The sequence below is a fragment of the Chiloscyllium plagiosum genome, unplaced genomic scaffold (genome assembly GCF_037043375.1).
Source record: "Chiloscyllium plagiosum isolate Xiang-an unplaced genomic scaffold, Cpla_swu_hap1 HiC_scaffold_12, whole genome shotgun sequence".
Classification (NCBI taxonomy): Eukaryota; Metazoa; Chordata; class Chondrichthyes; order Orectolobiformes; family Hemiscylliidae; genus Chiloscyllium; species Chiloscyllium plagiosum.
The window spans coordinates 30,243,798-30,264,836 of record NW_028270150.1 but is presented as its reverse complement, the minus strand read 5'-3'; the positions used below and the strand labels follow the sequence as shown (position 1 = coordinate 30,264,836).

The 21,039-nt window shown below is 47.8% G+C and overlaps 1 protein-coding gene across 1 annotated transcript in view; it reads left to right on the top strand.

The window, feature by feature from the left end:
• Positions 1 to 20,265, top strand: part of LOC122548070 (interferon alpha/beta receptor 2-like) — a 40,619-nt gene extending 20,354 nt beyond the window's left edge. The window contains exons 8-9 of the mRNA XM_043686636.2: positions 4,212 to 4,330; positions 13,210 to 20,265. Coding sequence (XP_043542571.1) covers positions 4,212 to 4,330; positions 13,210 to 13,836 — 746 coding nt within the window. The 3' untranslated portion in view covers positions 13,837 to 20,265. The remainder of the gene's footprint in view (positions 1 to 4,211; positions 4,331 to 13,209) is intronic.
• Positions 20,266 to 21,039: the final 774 nt, after the last annotated feature.

The window sequence follows — 21,039 nt, the reverse complement described above, 5'->3', positions numbered from 1 at the left end:
AGCTGCCAGTCCTGTCCACCCCTGAGCCATGTTTCTGTAATTGCTGTGATATCCCAGTCCCATGTTCCTAACCATGCCCTGAGTTAATCTGCCTTCCCTGTTAGGTCCCTTGCGTTGAAATAAATAGCTTAATTTATCAGTCCTACATCATTCTCTGCTTTGTCCTTGTCTGCCCTGAGTGCTTGACACATACTTTTCTCAACTGTACTAGTCTCGGATGATCTCTTTCCTCATTATCTCTCTGGGTTCCCCCCTCCCCACCTTAATAATTTAAATCCTCCTGAGCAGCTCCAGCAAATCCCCCTGCCAGTATATTAGTTCCCTTCCAACTCGGGTGCAATCCACCCTTGTAGGGATCACTTCCACCCCCAGCAGAGATTCCAACGATCTAAAAATGTGAATTATTCTCCCATATACCAGCTCTTCAGCCATGCATACTTTTGTTCTCTCCTCCTATTCCCACTCTCACTAGCTCGCAGCACCGGGAGTAATCCAGATATTACTACTTTCGAGGATCTCAATTTTACGTTCCTGCCTAACTTCCTATATTCTCCCTTCACAATCTCATCTTTTTCCCTTCCTCTGTCATTGGGTCCAATGTGTACAGTGACCTCCTGCTGGTCCCTCTTCCTTTTTGCGAACATTCTGCACCCCCTGAGACCTCCTTGATCCTGCTACCAGGGAGCCAATACACCATTCTGACTTTTCCCTGCTGGCTACAGAAACGCCTGTCTGTGCCTCTGACTAGAGTCCCTGAACACAATAGGTCGCTTGGAACCCGATGTACCCCTCATTTAATTAGAGCCAGTCTTGATATCAGCAACTTAGCCATTTGTGCTGCATTCCCCTGAGAATCCATTTTCCAAAACCAGTATATTTGTTTGAAATGGAGATAGCTGCAGAAGACTCCTGCCTATCTCTCACCTTTCCTGGAGTTAACTCATCTATGTGACTGTGTATCTGCAGCTTTTCTTCCTTCCTATAACTGTTGCCCATGACACTTCCTTGCTCCTGTAAATTCCTCATTGCCTCTAACTGTGGCTCCAACCGATACATTCGATCTGCTAGGATTTGCAGCAAGCAGTATTTGTTGCAGATATAATCCTCAGTAACATGTAAACTCTCCCTAAACTACCACATTCTACAAGAACTGCATATCACTCTACTAAAGGCCATTTTTGCTTCCAATCTACAAACCCAGAAAATAGCAGTCTTATTCCTCCACAAAACACTACTTCAGGCTAACTTAATACTTATATTTTATTGAGATATGCCTCTGAAGTCATATCAATAAAGAACTTGTTTGTGTTATGACCTCTTCCAAACAGAATCCTCCAAGATCAGTTGTGAATTTCACTGTTTAAGTTTTTCTAGACACACTCCAATGTCCAGCAATGCATGAATTCAAACAGCAAAGGCAGTAATAGCACAGGTTCAGTAAGTCAGTTAGCAGTGTAGGTTCCTTCCGTCCGTCCGTTATGACTTTTGTTGCACTCAAGTTCCGGAACAATGCAACATATAAAACAGTATTTGCTACTCCTGGCATTTGGGGGAATCATCTCCAACACCTAAAATACCTCAAAAACCTTGAGTGTCTTTGACTAAAATTCCTGGAACTCCTTCTGTGATGGCATTGGAATATACTTACACCCCAAGGACTGCAATTGTTCAAGAAAGCTGCTCGCACCACTACCTTCAGGACAGTTCAAAGATAGGTCATAAACACTGACAATGCTCACACCTCAAATGATTTTTTTTAAAAATTAGAACATAGGAAATGCAGTAGCCGTCACCCCAAAGGCTCCCACAAGTAGCTATAGGGTTTTCTTTAAGTCAATTTGCACAAAAGTCTTGCAAAGCAGTTGTACACTGATCAGGATGGTTTTTTTGGTGTTGCTTGAGGAATGATTAGTGACTAAAATATCCACATTCATTTTTTCCCCCCTTTCACCAGCTTATGCCCATGAGAGAGGCTACTAATTCCATAATAGGAACAGGTGAAAGCCGTTATGCTACTCCAGCTTGCTCCACCATTGGTCCATGCTTGATCTTGCACTCCAAGTCCACTTTCCTGTCATTTTTCTGTAACCCTTCATTTCCCTACTGATCAACAATCTATCTCAGCCTTAAATATATACAAGAACTCTGTCCCAACAGTTCGGTTTCATGGAGTTCAAAACAGACTCCACCTAAAGCAGTTCCTCCTCATCTTAGTCTTACATTGACATCCCTTTATGTTGAGACGATGCCCTCTGGTCCTAGACTCCCCTTGAGGGGAAATGTACTCAGCATTTACCCTGTCAAACTCCTTAATCTTTCACATTTCAATGTGATCATCTCTCATTCTAAATTCCAATGAGTAGAGTCCCGACCTGTTAAGTTTCTTTGTAAGACAATCCCTCCATACTGGGGATCATCCTAGTGAGCTTTCTCTCTGAACTTAATACAATGAAATAATATTTCCTTTAAGGGAACCCACTCTTCTACTTGAACAGCCTTGAAATAAGGCCCAACATTCCATGAGTCTTCCTGATTACTTGCTGCACCTATGGACTAGCTTTGTGTTTTCTGTATAAGTCCACTGGAATTGCTTTATGCTGTAGGTTTCTACAGTTTTCTCCATTTTAAATGTACTGTTCTCGTTCCAAAATGAACAGTTCACCTTTTCCCACACCTCCATTTGGTAACTCTTTTTTTTGCCCACTTGTTTCATCTATTGCAGTCATTGTTTGGTCCACAACTTCAAAATTGTAATCCCTTTACACAGGTATAATTGTCCTAAAACTGCCCTTGATAGGTTTCATGATATTCCTCTGTCCAAAATATCCATTCTCTGTGCTCTGTCTTCTACCTGTTAACTTGATAAATAGCCAAGTTATCTACCCCTTTAACCCCCCCTTTCTGCCCCAACCGCACTCCCCAAAGCTTCCATTTTCCAACTAAATCCTTTAAAGTCTCTATACACTATGGCAGTGCACTAGCTTTAATTTTCTCCTCATTGAAGATCTCCAATTGGTTAGTCTGGCTTTTTTTTCTACTAAATCTGTGCTAGCTATAATTTTACTAATCCTTGCTTCTCCAAGTAAATATTTTATCCCTGAATCTGGTTTCTTGTAATTTTCTCACCACTGGTGTCAAATGACTGTGTGGCAATGACAAACAGGAACCTTGTATCATTTGAAACAACACTTGCTTAACTCTACTGGTCCTATTCTAATACTTTTCTAATCTGTATTGCTCAGGGGTTTACAAACCTTATGATAACCTGTACAAGTACAAAGACCGGGTTAATCTCCTTTGTGGTGTTTGCAAGTAAGCTTTGATACTGTAATTGGTCAAGCAATGTTAAGCTGAAATCCCATTAGTTTAGCCAGATGCTTTTTCAACCCGTGTAAATGTCTGTCATGAAAGCAACTCCTATTCCTGGCCATGCAATTTAGGTTGTCACAATTGAGACATGGTTTTGCATAAAAACAGATTTCCCAAAAAAGACAGCCAAGTAATTGGTATGAATAGGCTGATGTGCTAAAACAATATTTGGCCAAGTTCTCATATGACTTGGTCACCAATAATAATATTCCTATGTTTGATACTTAATCTTTTATTACATACAGGGGAAAAAGATTCCTTTACCTCATGAGTGCTAATTTGTATGAAATTCTCTACTGTCCAGAAACAATTGAAGCAAATTTCATAAATACTATTAAAGGGAAGTTAGATAAACATATGAAAGAATGGAATAAATAATAGATTTTAGATGAGAACCTAGGAGGTGGCTTGAGTGGATCATGAGCACCAGCAAGGGCAGGTTGGACCAAGGAGCCTGTTTCTGTACTAAGTAATAAAAGCTGGAAAAACTCAGCAAGTCAGGCAGCATCTTTTGAGAGAGTTAAAAGTTTTCAGTTTGACCATTTCAGTAGATGTTCTGAAACATTAACTATTATAGTCAGACTTCCAGCTATTTCTGCATTTGTATGGCCTGTTTGTCATCTGTATCCAATGTAATGTGATGCAATATTCAGATACAAATATTAGTGTGGACCGAAGAAATTTTTAGAAAGAAATCGTGCTAAATTTAATGAGTATAGATTATTTTTGCTGGGTTTAAATCTAGAAGTGAGGCTTCTTACTGGATTTAATTTGGGTAATCCCAAGAATGGGGGGCAAACTGGCACAAAGGAATGCTTCTGATGTATCCTATTCTTTTGCAGTACCTCAGATTCTGATAGCACTTATAACCATCTTGGTGTTTGGCTTGGCCATTATCAGCATTGTACTATACAAAGGAGGTTTTCTTGGTTTTTTGAATAAATATGGTCCACAAGCTCTGGTATGTAAATTTTCACTCATTATCAAACTGCTTTCAGTGCTCAATTAAAGTTATGGGATCTCCAAGATTTTTGTTAAAGTTTGCACACAACTTCTAAAGATGCTATGTACAGTTTTAGCAGAAGTTCAGTCCTTTTTGCACTGGAAAGAGTAGCATTCCTCTCTTAGGATAATTTTGAACTTTAGGCATCTTGAAGACAAAGTTAGTTTCTATTTCCTGATGCACTCGCTAATTCTCATTGGTGTGTGTGCTAATCAAGACAGTTACAGATGTTATGCCAGCTAAATTTATGAAACCATGAATAAATGACAAGTAATGCTTTGCATTAGAGAGACCAGCTAAAAACGAGTGATCATGTAACTTAGAAAAGATGCTTTATCTATGGCTCCATTTGCAGTCTGGTTAGCCAGTTGGAAACCTGAGCTACAGATAAGATAGAATACGTAGTGAACAGTCAGATACAGTGTGCAGAGAGCCTGTGAGGATAGATAGGCCCTTGATAGGGGAAAGGTGCAGTCAGTGTAATGGATTGAAGTATCAGGAGTAAGGGTGACAAATTCAGTGTGGATCAGTGCTTGGAACTGTGTTGTGGCCACTATGGAGATTTGGATATCACCAGGGGCAGGCATGATTGGGTATTCCAAGGTTTAGAAATTTCAAAAGGAATGGGGGTGAATGTGAAATAATGGAGGGATGGCATTGCTAATCAGGGATAGTAACACAGCTGCAGAAAGGGTGCTCATTGAGGATAATTTTGTCTACAGAGTCAGTATAGGTGGAAGTCAGAAACATGAAAGGGGCAGTCAATTTATTGGGAGTTTTCTACAGCGTTCTCTCTTCGCTCTTTCTTCCGCCTCCGCCCCCCTCCCCCGTCTCTTCCCCCTTCCCCCTTTCCCCCTTCCCCCCCACCCCTTCCCCCTTTCCCCCTTCCCCCCCACCCCGTCCCTTCCCCCCTCCCCCCCCACCCCATCCCTTCCCCCTTCCCCCCCTCCCCCCCCACCCCATCCCTTCCCCCTTCTCCCCCCCCCCCCACCCCATCCCTTCCCCCTTCTCCCCCCCCCCCACCCCGTCCCTTCCCCCTTCTCCCCCCCCCCCACCCCGTCCCTTCCCCCTTCTCCCCCCCCCCCACCCCGTCCCTTCCCCCTTCTCCCCCCCACCCCGTCCCTTCCCCCTTCTCCCCCCCACCCCGTCCCTTCCCCCTTCTCCCCCCCACCCCGTCCCTTCCCCCTTCTCCCCCCCACCCCGTCCCTTCCCCCTTCTCCCCCTCACCCCGTCTCTTCCCCCTTCTCCCCCCCCCCACCCCGTCTCTTCCCCCTTCTCCCCCCCCACCCCGTCTCTTCCCCTTCTCCCCCCCTCCCGTCTCTTCCCCCTCCCCCCCTCCCCCCTCCCCCCCCCTCCCGTCTCTTCCCCCTTCTCCCCCCCCCCGTCTCTTCCCCCTTCTCCCCCCCCCCCCGTCTCTTCCCCCTTCTCCCCCCCCCCCCCGTCTCTTCCCCCTTCTCCCCCCCCCCCCGTCTCTTCCCCCTTCTCCCCCCCCCCGTCTCTTCCCCCTACTCCCCCCCCGTCTCTTCCCCCTTCCCCCCCCCCCCCCCCCCCCGTCTCTTCCCCCTTCTCCCCCCCACCCCGTCCCTTCCCCCTTCTCCCCCTCACCCCGTCTCTTCCCCCTTCTCCCCCCCCCCCACCCCGTCTCTTCCCCCTTCTCCCCCCCCACCCCGTCTCTTCCCCTTCTCCCCCCCTCCCGTCTCTTCCCCCTCCCCCCCCTCCCCCCTCCCCCCCCTCCCGTCTCTTCCCCCTTCTCCCCCCCCCCGTCTCTTCCCCCTTCTCCCCCCCCCCCCCGTCTCTTCCCCCTTCTCCCCCCCCCCCGTCTCTTCCCCCTTCTCCCCCCCCCCCCGTCTCTTCCCCCTTCTCCCCCCCCCCCCGTCTCTTCCCCCTTCTCCCCCCCCCCCCCCGTCTCTTCCCCCTTCTCCCCCCCCCCCCCGTCTCTTCCCCCTTCTCCCCCCCCCCCCGTCTCTTCCCCCTTCTCCCCCCCCCCCCGTCTCTTCCCCCTTCTCCCCCCCCCCCCCCGTCTCTTCCCCCTTCTCCCCCCCCCCCGTCTCTTCCCCCTTCTCCCCCCCCCCCCCGTCTCTTCCCCCTTCTCCCCCCCCCCCCCCGTCTCTTCCCCCTTCCCCCCCCCCCGTCTCTTCCCCCTTCCCGCCCCCCCGTCTCTTCCCCCTCCCTTCCCCCCCGTCTCTTCCCCCCCTTCCCTTCCCCCTTTCTCCCCCCCCGTCTCTTTCCCCCCCTTCCCCCTCTCTCCCCCCGTCTCTTTCCCCCCTTCCCCCTCTCTCCCCCCCCGTCTCTTCTTCCCCCTTCCCCCTCTCTCCCCCCGTCTCTTTCCCCCTTCCCCCTCTCTCCCCCCGTCTCTTTCCCCCCTTCCCCCTCTCTCCCCCCCGTCTCTTCTTCCCCCCTTTCCCCCCCCCTTCCCCTTTCCCCCCACTTCCCCTTCTCCCCCCCCCCCCTTCCCCTTCTCCCCCCCCCCCCTTCCCCTTCTCCCCCCCCCCCTTCCCCTTCTCCCCCCCCCTTCCCCTTCTCCCCCCCCCCCTTCCCCTTCTCCCCCCCCCCCCCTTCCCCTTCCCCCCTTCCCCTTCCCCCCTTCCCCTTCCCCCCTTCCCCTTCCCCCCTTCCCCTTCCCCCCTTCCCCTTCCCCCCTTCCCCTTCCCCTTCCCCTTCCCCTTCCCCTTCCCCTTCCCCTTCCCCTTCCCCTTCCCCTTCCCCTTCCCCTTCCCCTTCCCCTTCCCCTTCCCCTTCCCCTTCCCCTTCCCCTTCCCCTTCCCCTTCCCCTTCCCCTTCCCCTTCCCCCTTCTCTTCCCCCTTCTCCCCCCCCCGTCTTCTTCCCCCTTCTCCCCCCCCCCCGTCTCTTCCCCCTTCTCCCCCCCCCCCGTCTCTTCCCCCTTCTCCCCCCCCCCCCGTCTCTTCCCCCTTCTCCCCCCCCCCCCGTCTCTTCCCCCTTCTCCCCCCCCCCCGTCTCTTCCCCCTTCTCCCCCCCCCCCCGTCTCTTCCCCTTCTCCCCCCCCCCGTCTCTTCCCCCTTCTCTCCCCCCCCCCCCCGTCTCTTCCCCCTTCTCTCCCCCCCCCCTGTCTCTTCCCCCTTCTCCCCCCCCCCCCCCCTGTCTCTTCCCCCTTCTCCCCCCCCCGTCTCTTCCCCCTTCTCCCCCCCCCCGTCTCTTCCCCCTTCTCCCCCCCCCCCCGTCTCTTCCCCCTTCTCCCCCCCCCCCCCCCGTCTCTTCCCCCTTTCCCTCCCCCCCCCCCCCGTCTCTTCCCCCTTCCCCCCCCTTCCCGTCTCTTCCCCCTTCCCCCCCCCTTCCCGTCTCTTCCCCTTCCCCCCCCCCCCGTCTCTTCCCCCTTCCCCCCCCCCCCGTCTCTTCCCCCCCTTCCCGCCCCCCCGTCTCTTACCCCCTTCCCGCCCCCCGTCTCTTCCCCCTTCCCCCCCCCCCGTCTCTTCCCCCTTCCCCCCCCCCCGTCTCTTCCCCCTTCCCCCCCCCCCGTCTCTTCCCCTTCCCCCCCCCCGTCTCTTCCCCCTTCCCCCCCCCCCCGTCTCTTCCCCCTTCCCGCCCCCCCGTCTCTTCCCCCCTTCCCTTCCCCCTTTCTCCCCCCCCGTCTCTTTCCCCTTTCTCCCCCCCCCGTCTCTTCCCCCTTCCCGCCCCCCCGTCTCTTCCCCCCTTCCCTTCCCCCTTTCTCCCCCCCCGTCTCTTTCCCCTTTCTCCCCCCCCGTCTCTTTCCCCCCTTCCCCCTCTCTCCCCCCGTCTCTTCTTCCCCCCTTCCCCCTCTCTCCCCCCGTCTCTTCTTCCCCCTTCCCCCCTTCCCCCCCCCTTCCCCCCCCTTCCCCCCCCCCCCCCCGTCTCTTCCCCCTTCCCCCCCCCCTTCCCGTCTCTTCCCCCTTCCCCCCCCCCTTCCCGTCTCTTCCCCCTTCCCGCCCCCCCGTCTCTTCCCCCCTTCCCTTCCCCCTTTCTCCCCCCCCGTCTCTTTCCCCTTTCTCCCCCCCCCCGTCTCTTTCCCCCCTTCCCCCTCTCTCCCCCGTCTCTTCTTCCCCCCCTTCCCCCTCTCTCCCCCTGTCTCTTCTTCCCCTTCCCCCCCTTCCCCCCCCTTCCCCCCCTTCCCCCCCCTTCCCCCCCCTTCCCCCCCTTCCCCCCCTTCCCCCCCCTTCCCCCCCCTTCCCCCCCCTTCCCCCCCCCCTTCCCCCCCCTTCCCCCCCCCTTCCCCCCCCCTTCCCCCCCCCTTCCCCCCCCCCTTCCCCCCCCTTCCCCCCCCCTTCCCCCCCTTCCCCCCCTTCCCCCCCCTTCCCCCCCCTTCCTCCCCCCCCTTCCCCCCCCCTTCCCCCCCCCTTCCCCCCCCTTTCCCCCCCCCTTCCCCCCCCCTTCCCCCCCCTTCCCCCCCCCCCCTTCCCCCCCCCCCCCTTCCCCCCCCCTTCCCCCCCCCTTCCCCCCCCTTTCCCCCCCCCCTTTCCCCCCCCCCTTTCCCCCCCCCTTTCCCCCCCCCCTTTCCCCCCCCCTTTCCCCCCCCCTTTCCCCTTTCCCCTTTCCCCTTTCCCCTTTCCTTTCCCCTTTCCCCTTTCCCCTTTCCCCTTTCCCCTTCCCTTCCCCTTTCCCCTTTCCCCTTTCCCCTTCCCCCTTCCCCCTTCCCCCTTCCCCCTTCCCCCTTCCCCCTTCCCCCTTTCCCCCTTTCCCCCTTTCCCCCTTTCCCCCTTTCCCCCTTCCCCCTTCCCCCTTCCCCCTTTCCCCCTTCCCCCTTCCCCCTTCCCCCTTCCCCCTTCCCCCTTCCCCCTTCCCCCTTCCCCCTTCCCCCTTCCCCCTTCCCCCTTCCCCCTTCCCCCTTCCCCTTCCCCCTTCCCCCTTCCCCCTTCCCCCTTCCCCCTTCCCCCTTCCCCCTTCCCCCTTCCCCCTTCCCCCTTCCCCCTTCCCCCTTCCCCCTTCCCCCTTCCCCCTTCCCCCTTCCCCCTTCCCCCTTCCCCCTTCCCCCTTCCCCCTTCCCCCCTTCCCCCTTCCCCCTTCCCCCTTCCCCCTTCCCCCTTCCCCTTCCCCCTTCCCCCTTCCCCCTTCCCCCTTCCCCCTTCCCCTTCCCCCTTCCCCCTTCCCCCTTCCCCCTTCCCCCTTCCCCCTTCCCCCTTCCCCCTTCCCCTTCCCCCTTCCCCTTCCCCCTTCCCCCTTCCCCCTTCCCCCTTCCCCCTTCCCCCTTCCCCCTTCCCCCTTCCCCCTTCCCCCTTCCCCCTTCCCCCTTCCCCCTTCCCCCTTCCCCCTTCCCCCTTCCCCCTTCCCCCTTCCCCCTTCCCCCTTCCCCCTTCCCCCTCCCCCTTCCCCCTTCCCCCTTCCCCCTTCCCCCTTCCCCCCTTCCCCCTTCCCCTTCCCCCCTTCCCCTTCCCCCTTCCCCCTTCCCCCTTCCCCCTTCCCCTTCCCCCTTCCCCCTTCCCCCTTCCCCCTTCCCCCTTCCCCCTTCCCCCTTCCCCCTTCCCCCTTCCCCCTTCCCCCTTCCCCCTTCCCCCTTCCCCCTTCCCCCTTCCCCCTTCCCCCTTCCCCCTTCCCCCTTCCCCCTTCCCCCTTCCCCCTTCCCCCTTCCCCCTTCCCCCTTCCCCTTTCCCCCTTCCCCCTTCCCCCTTCCCCCTTCCCCCTTCCCCCTTCCCCCTTCCCCCTTCCCCCTTCCCCCTTCCCCCTTCCCCCTTCCCCCTTCCCCCTTCCCCCTTCCCCCTTCCCCCTTCCCCCTTCCCCCTTCCCCCTTCCCCTTCCCCCTTCCCCCTTCCCCCTTCCCCCTTTCCCCCTTCCCCCTTTCCCCCTTCCCCCTTTCCCCCCTTCCCCCTTTCCCCCTTCCCCCCTTCCCCCTTCCCCCTTTCCCCTTTCCCCTTCCCCCTTTCCCCCTTCCCCCCTTCCCCTTTCCCCTTTCCCCTTTCCCCTTTCCCCTTTCCCCTTTCCCCTTCCCCCTTTCCCCCTTTCCCCTTTCCCCTTTCCCCTTTCCCCTTTCCCCTTCTCCCCCTCTCTTCACCCACCCCCTCCCTCTGTCTGTCCCTCTGTCATGTGTAGCAGTAACGGGATTGTAGTCATGGGTGACTTTAACTTCCCTGATATTGACTGGACCCTACTTAATTTGAATAATTTGGATGGAGCAGTTTTTGTCAGGTGTATCCAGGAAGGGTACCTGATGCAATATGTAGGTTTGCTGACTAGAGGGGAGGCCATGTTAGATTCGGTGCTTGGCAATGAACCATGGCAGGTGTCCGATCTCTAGCATTTTGGTGATAGTGATCACCACTCTGCGACAGAAATGTGGAGGTTGTTTAGGAAACATCTGATAGTGCTGGACAGGTTTGTCCCACAAAAGCAAGCAAGGAAGGGATGGTAGGTTGACAGACCCTTGGCTGATAAGGAAGAAGGAAGCTTACTTAAGGTTGAGGAGACAAGGGTCAGACAGGGCTCTAGAGGATTACAAAGTAGCTAGGAAAGAACTGAAGAATGGACTTACAAGAGCTAGAAAGGGCCACAACGACAATTTAGTGGGTAGGATTAAGAAGAACCTTAGGCGTTCTTCATTTAATTGAGGAACAAGAAGACAGCCAAGATGAGGCTAGGGCCGATCAGGGAAAGTGGAGGGAGCTTGCACCTGGAGTCTCCTGAGGAAGTGGTTGAGGTCCTTACTGAATACTTTGTTTCAGTTTTCAGTACTGAGAGGGACCTTGATGTTTGAGGACAGCGTTGAACACTGATGCTAGAACAGGTGGTTGTTAGGAATGAGTATGTTCTGAAAATTTTGAAAAATCTAAGGATAGACAGATCCCATTGGGCCAGATGGCGCATACACTAGGTTACTCTCGGAAGCAACAAGACATTGCTGCATCTTTGGCGATAATCTATGCATCCTCACTGTCCACTGCAGTAGTCAGATGGGAGGGTGTGAAATCTTATTTCCTTCAAGAAAGGGAATAGGGATAATCATGGGGACTACAGACAAGTCAGTCTTACGTCTGGTGTGCGACGTATTGGAGAGGATTCTGAGAGACAGGATTTGAGTACTTGGAAAAGCGTAGTTTGATTAGAGATAGCATGGTTTTGAGAGGGGTAGGTCATGCCTCACAAACCTTATTGAATTCTTTGAGGATGTGACAAAACACATTGAAGGTGTTCACACAGTGGATGTGGAGGACATGGATTTTAGCAAGGCATTTGATAATGTTCCCTGTGGTAGGCTCATTCAGAAAGTAAGGAGGCATGGGATACAGGAAACCTGTCTGTCTGTCTATATACAGAATTGGCTGGCCATAGAACACGAGGGTGTTGGTAGTTGGAAAGTATTTAGCCTGGAGCTTGGTGACCATGTGGTGTTCCGCAGGGATCTGGTCTGGGACCTCTACTCTGATTTTTATAAATGCCTTGGATGAGTAAGTGGAAGGTGGTGTTAGTAAGTTTGCCAATGACACACAGACTGGTGGAGTTGTGGATAGTGTGGAGGACTGTTGTAAGTTGCAACGAGACATTGACAGTGTAGAACTGTGCTGATGAGTGGCAGTTGGAGGTCAATGTGGAAAAGTATGAAGTGATTCGCTTTAGAAGGTTGAATTTTAATGTAGAATGTAGGGTTAAATGCAGGATTCTTGGCAGTGTGGAGGAACAGAGGGACCTTGGGGTCCATGTCCATAGATCCCTCAAAGTTGCCACCCAGGTTGATAGGATTGTTAAGAAGCTGTATGGTGTGTTGGCTTTCACTAGCAAGGTGATTAAATTTACGAGCTGCAAGGTTATGCTGCAGCTCAAGAGCCCTAGTTAGACCACACTTGAAATATTGTCCTCAGTTCTGGTCACCTCACTATAGGAAAGATGTGGAAGCTTTAGAAGGAGTGTAGAGGAGATTTACCAGGATGCTGCCTGGACTGGAGGGTATGTCTTGTGAAGAAACATTTGAGGGAGCTAGGGCTTTTCTCATTGGAGTGAAGAAGGATGAGCAGTAACTTGATAGAAGTATGCCTCTCAACATCTCGTATAGGTCGAGTGGATAGCCAGAGACTTTTTCCCATGGTGGAATTGTCTGTCACAAGCGGGCATAATTTTTGATTTTGGAGGAAGGTTATAGGGAGATGTCAGAGGTAGGTTCGTTACTGAGTGGGTGTGTGGAATGCTCTGCCAGCAGTGGTTGTAGGGTCAGGTACATTGGGGGCATGGAAGTTAGTACAATGAAGGATATGTAGATTAGTCTGATCTTAGTTGGATAGAAAGCCAGCACAACATCAACGGCTGAAGGGCCTGTACTGTGCTGTAATGTTCTTTGTTCTAAGTGTGGTGTTCATAATAGCAAATGAGAATAAAGCCCAAATATTAAAATGGGATTGATCTTTGCATAAAGAGGTAAAGGTGTTGAATGTCATGACTCTTTTAAATATCCTATTTTGTTCATGCTATTTTTAGATTGCACCAGAATGACAGTAGTTTAATGATTTGTTAAAACTTATGGTCTGGAAAGACTATGGTGACACACCAAACTCCATTGTTTTTAATGACTAAATTTCAATGAGATGTAGATGTTCAATATCCCCAGGCCACACTCTTTATAATCTTAGTTGGAATACTTCCTTTAGTGGATAAATGTACCAAGTGGTGTGCTGTGTTATCATACAATCGGAAGGGGACCAACATTGACCTTTCCTCATTTGTGATGAACTTGACCTGATGTGCCAAATAGTCCTAAGGTTACTCTAATTGATGCACCAAGAGTAAGAATCTAACATTACAGTTTCTGTGCAAATGTATTCATTTTCAGCAAACTTTTGTATGTTAGACAGGATTGGATCAGATTTGATAAGTAACTGAAAATTAAGAATTTTAATGTCATTTGAATATGTAAATTGAATGTATCTTATTTGGTCTGTCTTAGAATAATTTGAAACACCTCCATCCTGTTTGCACTTGTGATAATGTGCAAGAAAAGCTCAGTACTTTGGAACAAGGTTGTTTTAATGTAAAGAAAATTGAAAACATTGAAGACGACAGTGAAGACGAGCTAATGAATTACGGTGAGGAAGCTGGCTATGAAAGTAATGCACTGAATATGCCTTTGCACTGTACTCAGCGTTCCAGTGCGTCTTCTAAACTAGAAACAGATGACTCTGACACTAAATTATGTGATGATCGATGGTGTGATTCAGTACCTGAACATTTTCTCTCTAATTTCGATGAGTGTCAAATGACTACACCAACTACAATGCAAACTGAATGCCCACATGCTGAGTCTATGATGCAAGCAACGCACAGCAGAAGGAATAGTTCAACCTCTGCAACCAATAACATTTCTGATGTCCCATTGTGGTCTATCCAAATTCAAGATCCAGACTGCTTTGAAAATTGCTCAAATGAAAGTTTGTGTAATCCGAAGATAGATGAATTTGATATTATACAACATGATTCAAATGACTTGTTGTCTAAGATTTCTGAAAATACTGTAGTTTATGAATATGAAAAACCCAGTGTCTCTCTTATATCAAGTAGTTCATCACTTCCCTAGGCTTTGCATGCTGATATGCAACATTGATGTAATTTGACTTGATTGATTTTGCAAAACTGTCTAGAATACCCTGAGCTTGGAGTGACAAACATTGCTGCTTAGCATTTTCAATGTCTTCACCTGAAAAGGTTTGGCTGATGGAACTTCCCTTTTGGATCTTAATATAACTGCCTGGAGCACCATAAGCTGCTGTAAGGATTTGTAATATATAATTAAGCTTCCCAAAACAAACAATTATTGAGTTTGTTTCAACAACCCCATTGAATATTTGATTACTATTTCAGTTTCAGCTTGGTGCTAGCATATTTTATCCTGCTGTCAGATTTGTTAATCTGCTAAAACTTGGTCAGAGGGAAAGGGTTATAAGTAACTTGTTAGACATGGAAAGACGTTCTTCAGGTAAGCAATAAGCTGCTGCAAAGTACTGAAAAGTATTGATGAGATGGATACAAGAGAAGACCATTTCTTATTAACAGTACTAGCAGGCGTAATGAGTGCACTTGTGCAGGAACACAGCACTGCAATGCAACACAGTCCAGCGATGGAGCTGGCTGCCACAAATTGGTATACCTTTCACCAATTGTCATCCTGAAATATGGAAAACAAAGGTTCTTGGTGAGGAAAGGAAATGTGTATCACTTGATTATTCTCATTTTAGGGAACAAAGTGATACTTATAATTGCATTTTCATGCATTGCAATTGAGCCGAATGGTCTTTTGCACCCCTATCTCGCTCTATTGTCTTTATTTGTGGTAATCTAGAATATTTTAAATTTCATTTTTAGTCATTTTGAAAAGTTTTCACTTTGGCTTGTTCCTCCAAAATACAAAAATGCAAAATATTCCTTTTTTCAGAAAGTTGGTTTTAAAAATCATGAATTTTTTTCACACTGGTATCGGCTATTCCATCTTGGAAAATTGACGAGCGAATCATAGTTTATCTTCATCTCCAAGCATGTTTCTAAGCTGAAACAAAATGCTGGAAATCTGGCAATATTCATAGTGGACTAAGGAAATGTCAGTGAGCTTTTGCTGTCTGTTCATTTGTTTCCTGCTGAAAATGTAGCTGCATTCTAATTACCTCAAATAATGGCTCTTATTGTAAATAACCAAGTCTTCACTGTTTACTGCAGTTGGAGAATGGATGTGGTGTGGCTTAAAGATTGTCTTTGTATGTGGTTATATCAAAGTTTATTGTACTTAAGCTGTTCTCTAAAAATAAGAAAACATATGTAAAGTCTTATGCAATTTTACTTTTTAGAATTTGTAAACTGCTTTCAATTGAATTTGAATTCCATTGAATATGCAGGGGCACAAAATACCTCCAAGGTGAACCCCTTCCCTGCCTCTGGGCCGCTATTGTGTTCAGATCGTTATCCGCATGAGGAAAATCTTCAAATCCAGTTAGCCTGACATTGGTTACTGGAAAAGTGCTGGAATCTATTAAGGAAGCCTTAATGCACATAGAAATCATAGTATGATAAAAGTGTGGTGTTATGCAAGATAGATCACACTTGACCAAGTTTCTTACACTTCCAAGGGTGTGACTAGGGACCTCTTAGCTTTCCAAAAGGCATTCAATAAGGTGCCACACAAAGGCTTAATTGGAAGATGAGAGCTTGTTGAGTTAGGGACAGTGGTTAACACAGATGAAAGATAGGACAAGGTAACAACTGGGGAGAAAAGGGACTACTTCACGCTGGTAGGCTCTGGTTTGAGTGCTGGAAGAATCCATGCTGAAGCCTTAACAGAAAGGTGTAAATAGACCAAGAAATTTGGATGGGACTGTAAAGCTGTGAAGAGGTCAGTAAGTCTACAAATAGTCTGTTTAATTGAGTGGTTAGCAAGATATATAATGTGGATAAGCATGAGGTCATTCACATTGCTCCTAAGAATAGAATTAAACAGTACGTTTCAGAAGGGGAGACTATTTTAATGCTGATGTTCAGAATGTCTTGGGTCTACTCGTGCAAAGTAGGCAGATAGGAAAGCAAATGATATGTTTGGCCTTTTTTTAACACTGGATTTGGAGTTCGAGTAATGAAATTGTGCTATATTTGTATTTTAGTGAGACTACTCCTGGAGAATTGTAGGAATCAAACTCCAGATCGAAGGATAGGTATGCTTGCAAAAGGTGAAAGTTCACTAGATCCAGTCCTGGGATGATAGGATTATTCTGAAATGTAAATTGGCTTGTGCACATTGGAGTTTAGGAAAAATAAAAGATGAGCCTTTGAAACAGGAATCATTCTGAAGGAGCTTGACAGTAGCCAGTGGTTGTTTCCCCAGTCTGGGAAATTAGCACAGTAGGGCATACTCGTTAAAGTTAAATCACTTGGGATCAAGAAAGAGGAGACATTTCTTCAACTGGTGAATATTTGGACTTGTCTGTCCCAGAAAGCTATGGATGTTCCATAGTTAAGCATGTTAGATTTTTTTTGCTCTAAAATAAAGGAAATAGAACTTTGATAGATCATCCATGGTTTTATTGAATGGTGGAGGAGGTACAAGAGGCTGCGTTGGCTACTCTTATTTCTTATGTCCTTAGGGGAAGTAGTTCAGAAATGAGCATTCGGGTGGTATTTGCCTTTGTGTGCTGCACGTTGGCAGGCTGAGGTGGAGATTTAGAAGACATTGTCTTCACTGCCTCCAAAAATTGTCAAGCATCTTCCCTTGCCTTCAAGATCAATTAAGTCAATAGCTGGACAGAGAGCAGGCTGAAAGTTTTTAAAGCCATACATAAATCAATTCAAACTGCCTGCAACCTCTTGTCACAGGACAAATAGTTTCATTTTGTCATTGAAATTTGGACTAAAACCAATGCCTCCTATTTCAGTTCTACAGCTATAAAAGGAGAAATGAATAAGCATCTTGCTAAGAAGCTAGCTGAAGCATATTGGACTGTCCATGTGTACTAGACATGTAGAGCTTTTGACAAATTTGAGCTGTTATCCCAATAGGATAAAAACTTCTGGCACTGCTTTATATTATCAGAATGCAGATGACATGGCACTAGGTGCTATCAGGACATGCAGGGTATTCTGTGGAAATTGTAATCTTTAATCCCATTGCAAATTTTGATTTGCAGTTTCTGTGGGAATAATTGTAATTATAATGTGAAACATGAAAGTGCTCAAACTGAAAATGGCAAAATAAATGACAAATACTTAATCTCTATATACTGATTGAAAACTGCAATGACACTACTGTCATGCAGTCCTTTGAGCCTCCTTCACCATTCAATAAGATCACGTCTGATTTCAATTTAAGCTCCATTCTACGTTTCTGTGCATTCCTGATCATCATTCATCCCCATGATCTTGAACCTATTTCCCTCTTTAAAAATTTAAAGATTCTACAATACTGCTTTGTGAAGAAGGGAATATTAAAGACCGTCAACGCTGGAGGGGGGAATAAAGAAATACTCATCTCTGCTTTAAAAATAAGGATTGCCCATTTAGGCGATGATCCCTTTGTTCTCAATTCTTTCACAAAAGGAAACATCCTTTCAACAGTAGTCCAGTCCCCTCAGGATGTTGCATGTTTCAATTAAGTTATCTGACTCTTATCTCTAGAGGGTAAAGGCCTAATCTATGGAGCCTTTCCTCCATAATGTAATGCATTCCAGGTATTTGTCTACTACAGTGACCAGTATGGTACACAGTACTCCAGATGCAGTCTTGCCAATGTCCTATATAATTAAAACATCACTACCTCCCTATTCATACGTTCAAGTTCCCCCTGCAATGAAAAATAAATTTCTATTAGGGCATTTGGGTCTCTCTGCAACACAGATAATGTGCTTTTTTTGATGTGCCAAATTATAAATTTCTCACTTTCCCACTTGGTACTGCACTTGTTAGATCTTTACTAATTCACTTAATCCATCTCTGTTCCTTTTTAAAGGATCCCTTGTCATCTCAACTCACTTTCCAACCTATCTTTGTCATCAGCAAATTTAGCTACCATACATTCAATGTCTTCCTTCATACAAATTCTTTAAATTGTAGAGAGTTGAGGCTCCAGCAGTGACCCTTGTGGTGCACCTTATGACACCTTGCAAGCATGTTTTTTAAAAAAAACATTCCTTGGATTGTAAATTTGCTTGCTGAGCTGGTAAACTTGTTCTCGCATTTTGTCACCATGATCGGTAACATCAGTGGGCCTCCAGTGAAGTGTTGGTGTTCTGTCCTGTTTGCTATTTATCTGTCTCGGTGTGTGGTGGGTGATATCACTTCTGATTCTGTTTGAGGTTGGGAAATGGGCTCCAAATCAATTGTTTGTTAACGGAGTTCTGGTTTGAATGCCAGGCCTCCAGGAATTCCCATGCATGTCTTTGTTTAGCCTGTCCCGGTGTCCTCCTTTTTTTTTGTCTGTATGTGTGAATACTAGTGATAGTTGGTCAGTCATGTTTTTTTGGTGGCTAGTTGGTGCTCATGTATTCTGGTGGCTAGTTTCCTGCCTATTCATCCTATGAAGATGTGGGTGTACTGTATCTTTAAGAAAGTTAAAAGCTAGCAGAACCACCTAACAGCACCAAGTGTTCTCAAGTTATAGTGTAGCATGTGATCCAGCAGTTAGTAGAGCTGGTTGCGACAAAAACAAATTCAAATTTGGCCAATCGGTTTAAATTATAACCCAAAATATCAACCGCCAATCAAGGTAGAATTTAGTATATTGACTTTTTTAAAAAACTAATGAAACAATCCAATGCTTTGGGATATAAAACCAGGGAAAATTGAACACCTTGGAAGAGAACTGCCACTAGACCAATGGATGTAGACTGCTAGTCAGTATTGTCTGAGAGGTACCTTTCTAGAGGAGGAGTTTGTACAGAGAAAGACTTAACACCAACCTGGCAAGCAAATCTGTAAAAAGAAGATTCGACAGCTGGCTGGTTTTGAAATTTGAATTTTTCGATAAATTTTAATCAGCTTTATCGGGCAAGTATTATAGAGAAAGTAAAAGGTAGGTTAGAGGAAGGAGTTGTAAATAGTTGTTTAATTATTCTCTTATACTTTAATAAATTTGTTACTTTAAATAATTCTTGGCCTCTTGAATTTTCAGATTACTGTACAGGATAAATCTTGGGTTGCTGGTTTAAATTGAGCAGGAGGGTTTACCTTTGTCAGAACAGTCCAATGTAATGTTTGTTGCAGTCCTCAAGATTTTGTATATGACATTTGTTCTGGTTGTTGGCACTGGGTCCTTTATATTCATCAGGAGCTGTTTGTGTGGTGGCAGATGTGTGGGCTACCATGTTGCCAAGGGGCCCAAGTAGTCTGGTTGTCACCTCTGAGATATCATTTGAATGACAGGGTGGCTAGAGTCTCTGGGTGTGTCGTGTTGACTTCTTTAGGTCGGTTGTGCAGGAATCGGTGGACTACGCTTTATCGGGTACCTGTCATTCCTGAAAACGTTGTAGAGGTGTTTTTCCTTGGATTCAATTAGTTCCTAGATGCTGCAGTGTGGTGTGGCTTGTTGAAGTGTTCTGCTGCAGCTCCACTTGTGGTTGTTGGATGATTGCTCCTGGAGTTGAGTATTTGGTCTGGTGGGATGGGTGGGTGTGTTCTGTCGATGCTGGTATGCAGTTTTCTGTTGGCTTTTCATTCCACTGTGACGTCTGGGAAGGGGAGTCTGTTGTTGTTCTCTTCCTCTTTGATGAACCTTATACCGGTAAGGATGTTTGTGGGTTTCTTTTTAACTTGAGTTTTGTAGTGACAAAGGTGTCATCCACAGACCGAACCCGAAGCTTGGGCTGGATTGTGGGAAGGCCTGTTCATCTAACCTCTGCATAACTGCTTCTCTAACAAACCCATAGATTGGACCCCCTTTACCAATCTTTCAGAAACAGAACCAGAAATTATATCTCCCACCACAACAACCAAGACACATAAATAGCAAGTGGAACAGAACACTAGTGCTTCACCCAAGGTTCACTGATGTAACCAAGCATGGTGACATAATGTCGGAGAATTTCAGTTCACTGAACAAATTTAGTGTGATCCACAACCTGAGATACAAATCTTCCCCCAAATCTCAGACCCATATTTCTATTCTGCTTGTTAGCAAGTCAATCTTCTGTCCATGTCAATATGTCATCCCATACACTGATTTAAGTTTCTGCAGTAGGTAAGAGGTGTGAATGGATGATTTTTCCCATTCCTCCACTGATCACATCAATGTTTCAACTTAAACAGGGATTTATGTTTCTGGAATTAATGTGATATGTCAGCCATATACCTTAAGTAACAAATAATGAACTTGTTGTTGCAATTTATTCCAAAGATGTAAAACTTATCAAGGCTTAAATGGTGCAAGTATATTGTTCCTCTTAATGCATACAATGTTCCAACCTGGGAAGAAATATAAAACTGCAAAATGCTTTGTCAAATGTACTTTTCCCAAATAAACTTTAAATTCAGAGAAGAGTTACACTCTGATTGAAATGCTGGTCTGCTGAAGTGCCTTTCCACACCAGTTGTTGGCACCGGGATTTCCTCCTGGTTCAGTACTGGCTATCTGAATTGGCTTTTTCCAGAGACAGTGGCAAATTCTATTTTAAGGAGAACCCTCCTCTTGTGTTGAGTCTGTCAGTGGGTTCTCAACTCAAACTTTGAGAGATTTCGGAGAAAAGCAAAAGATGACCATGCTATTGTCAGTGTTGAGAATTCTCCTCCGCTCATCCTCTGACCCAGCTTTGTGTCATCTGCAAACTTGGAGATATCATACTTAGTTCCATGATGTAAAATAATATGTTGTGATTAGCTGGGGTGCAAGAACTGATCCCTGCAGTACCCCACTAGTCACTGCTTACCACTCAAAGGCACTTTTATTCCTACTCATTGTTACCTGTCTGGTAACTTGCTCTCTAAGCATGTCAGTACTCTACTCTCAATCTCATACATTTTAATTTACATGCTAATCTCTTATCTGAGCCCACATTGGAAGCCTTCAGAAAGTCCAAGTAAGCCACATCCATCCTCCTACCAATTATCCGAGTTCCATTCTCTCAAAATCCCAGTAGATTGGTCATGTGTGATTTTTTTTTTTCCCCTTCTGTAAATCCATGCTGACTGTCTAATTCTATCACTGTTTTCCAAGTGCTCTGATTGATTAAACCTTTTGTAATGGATTTTAGCATTTTCCACACTACTAATATCAGGCTAATGGGCCTATAACACAGTGTTTATTTTGTCCACC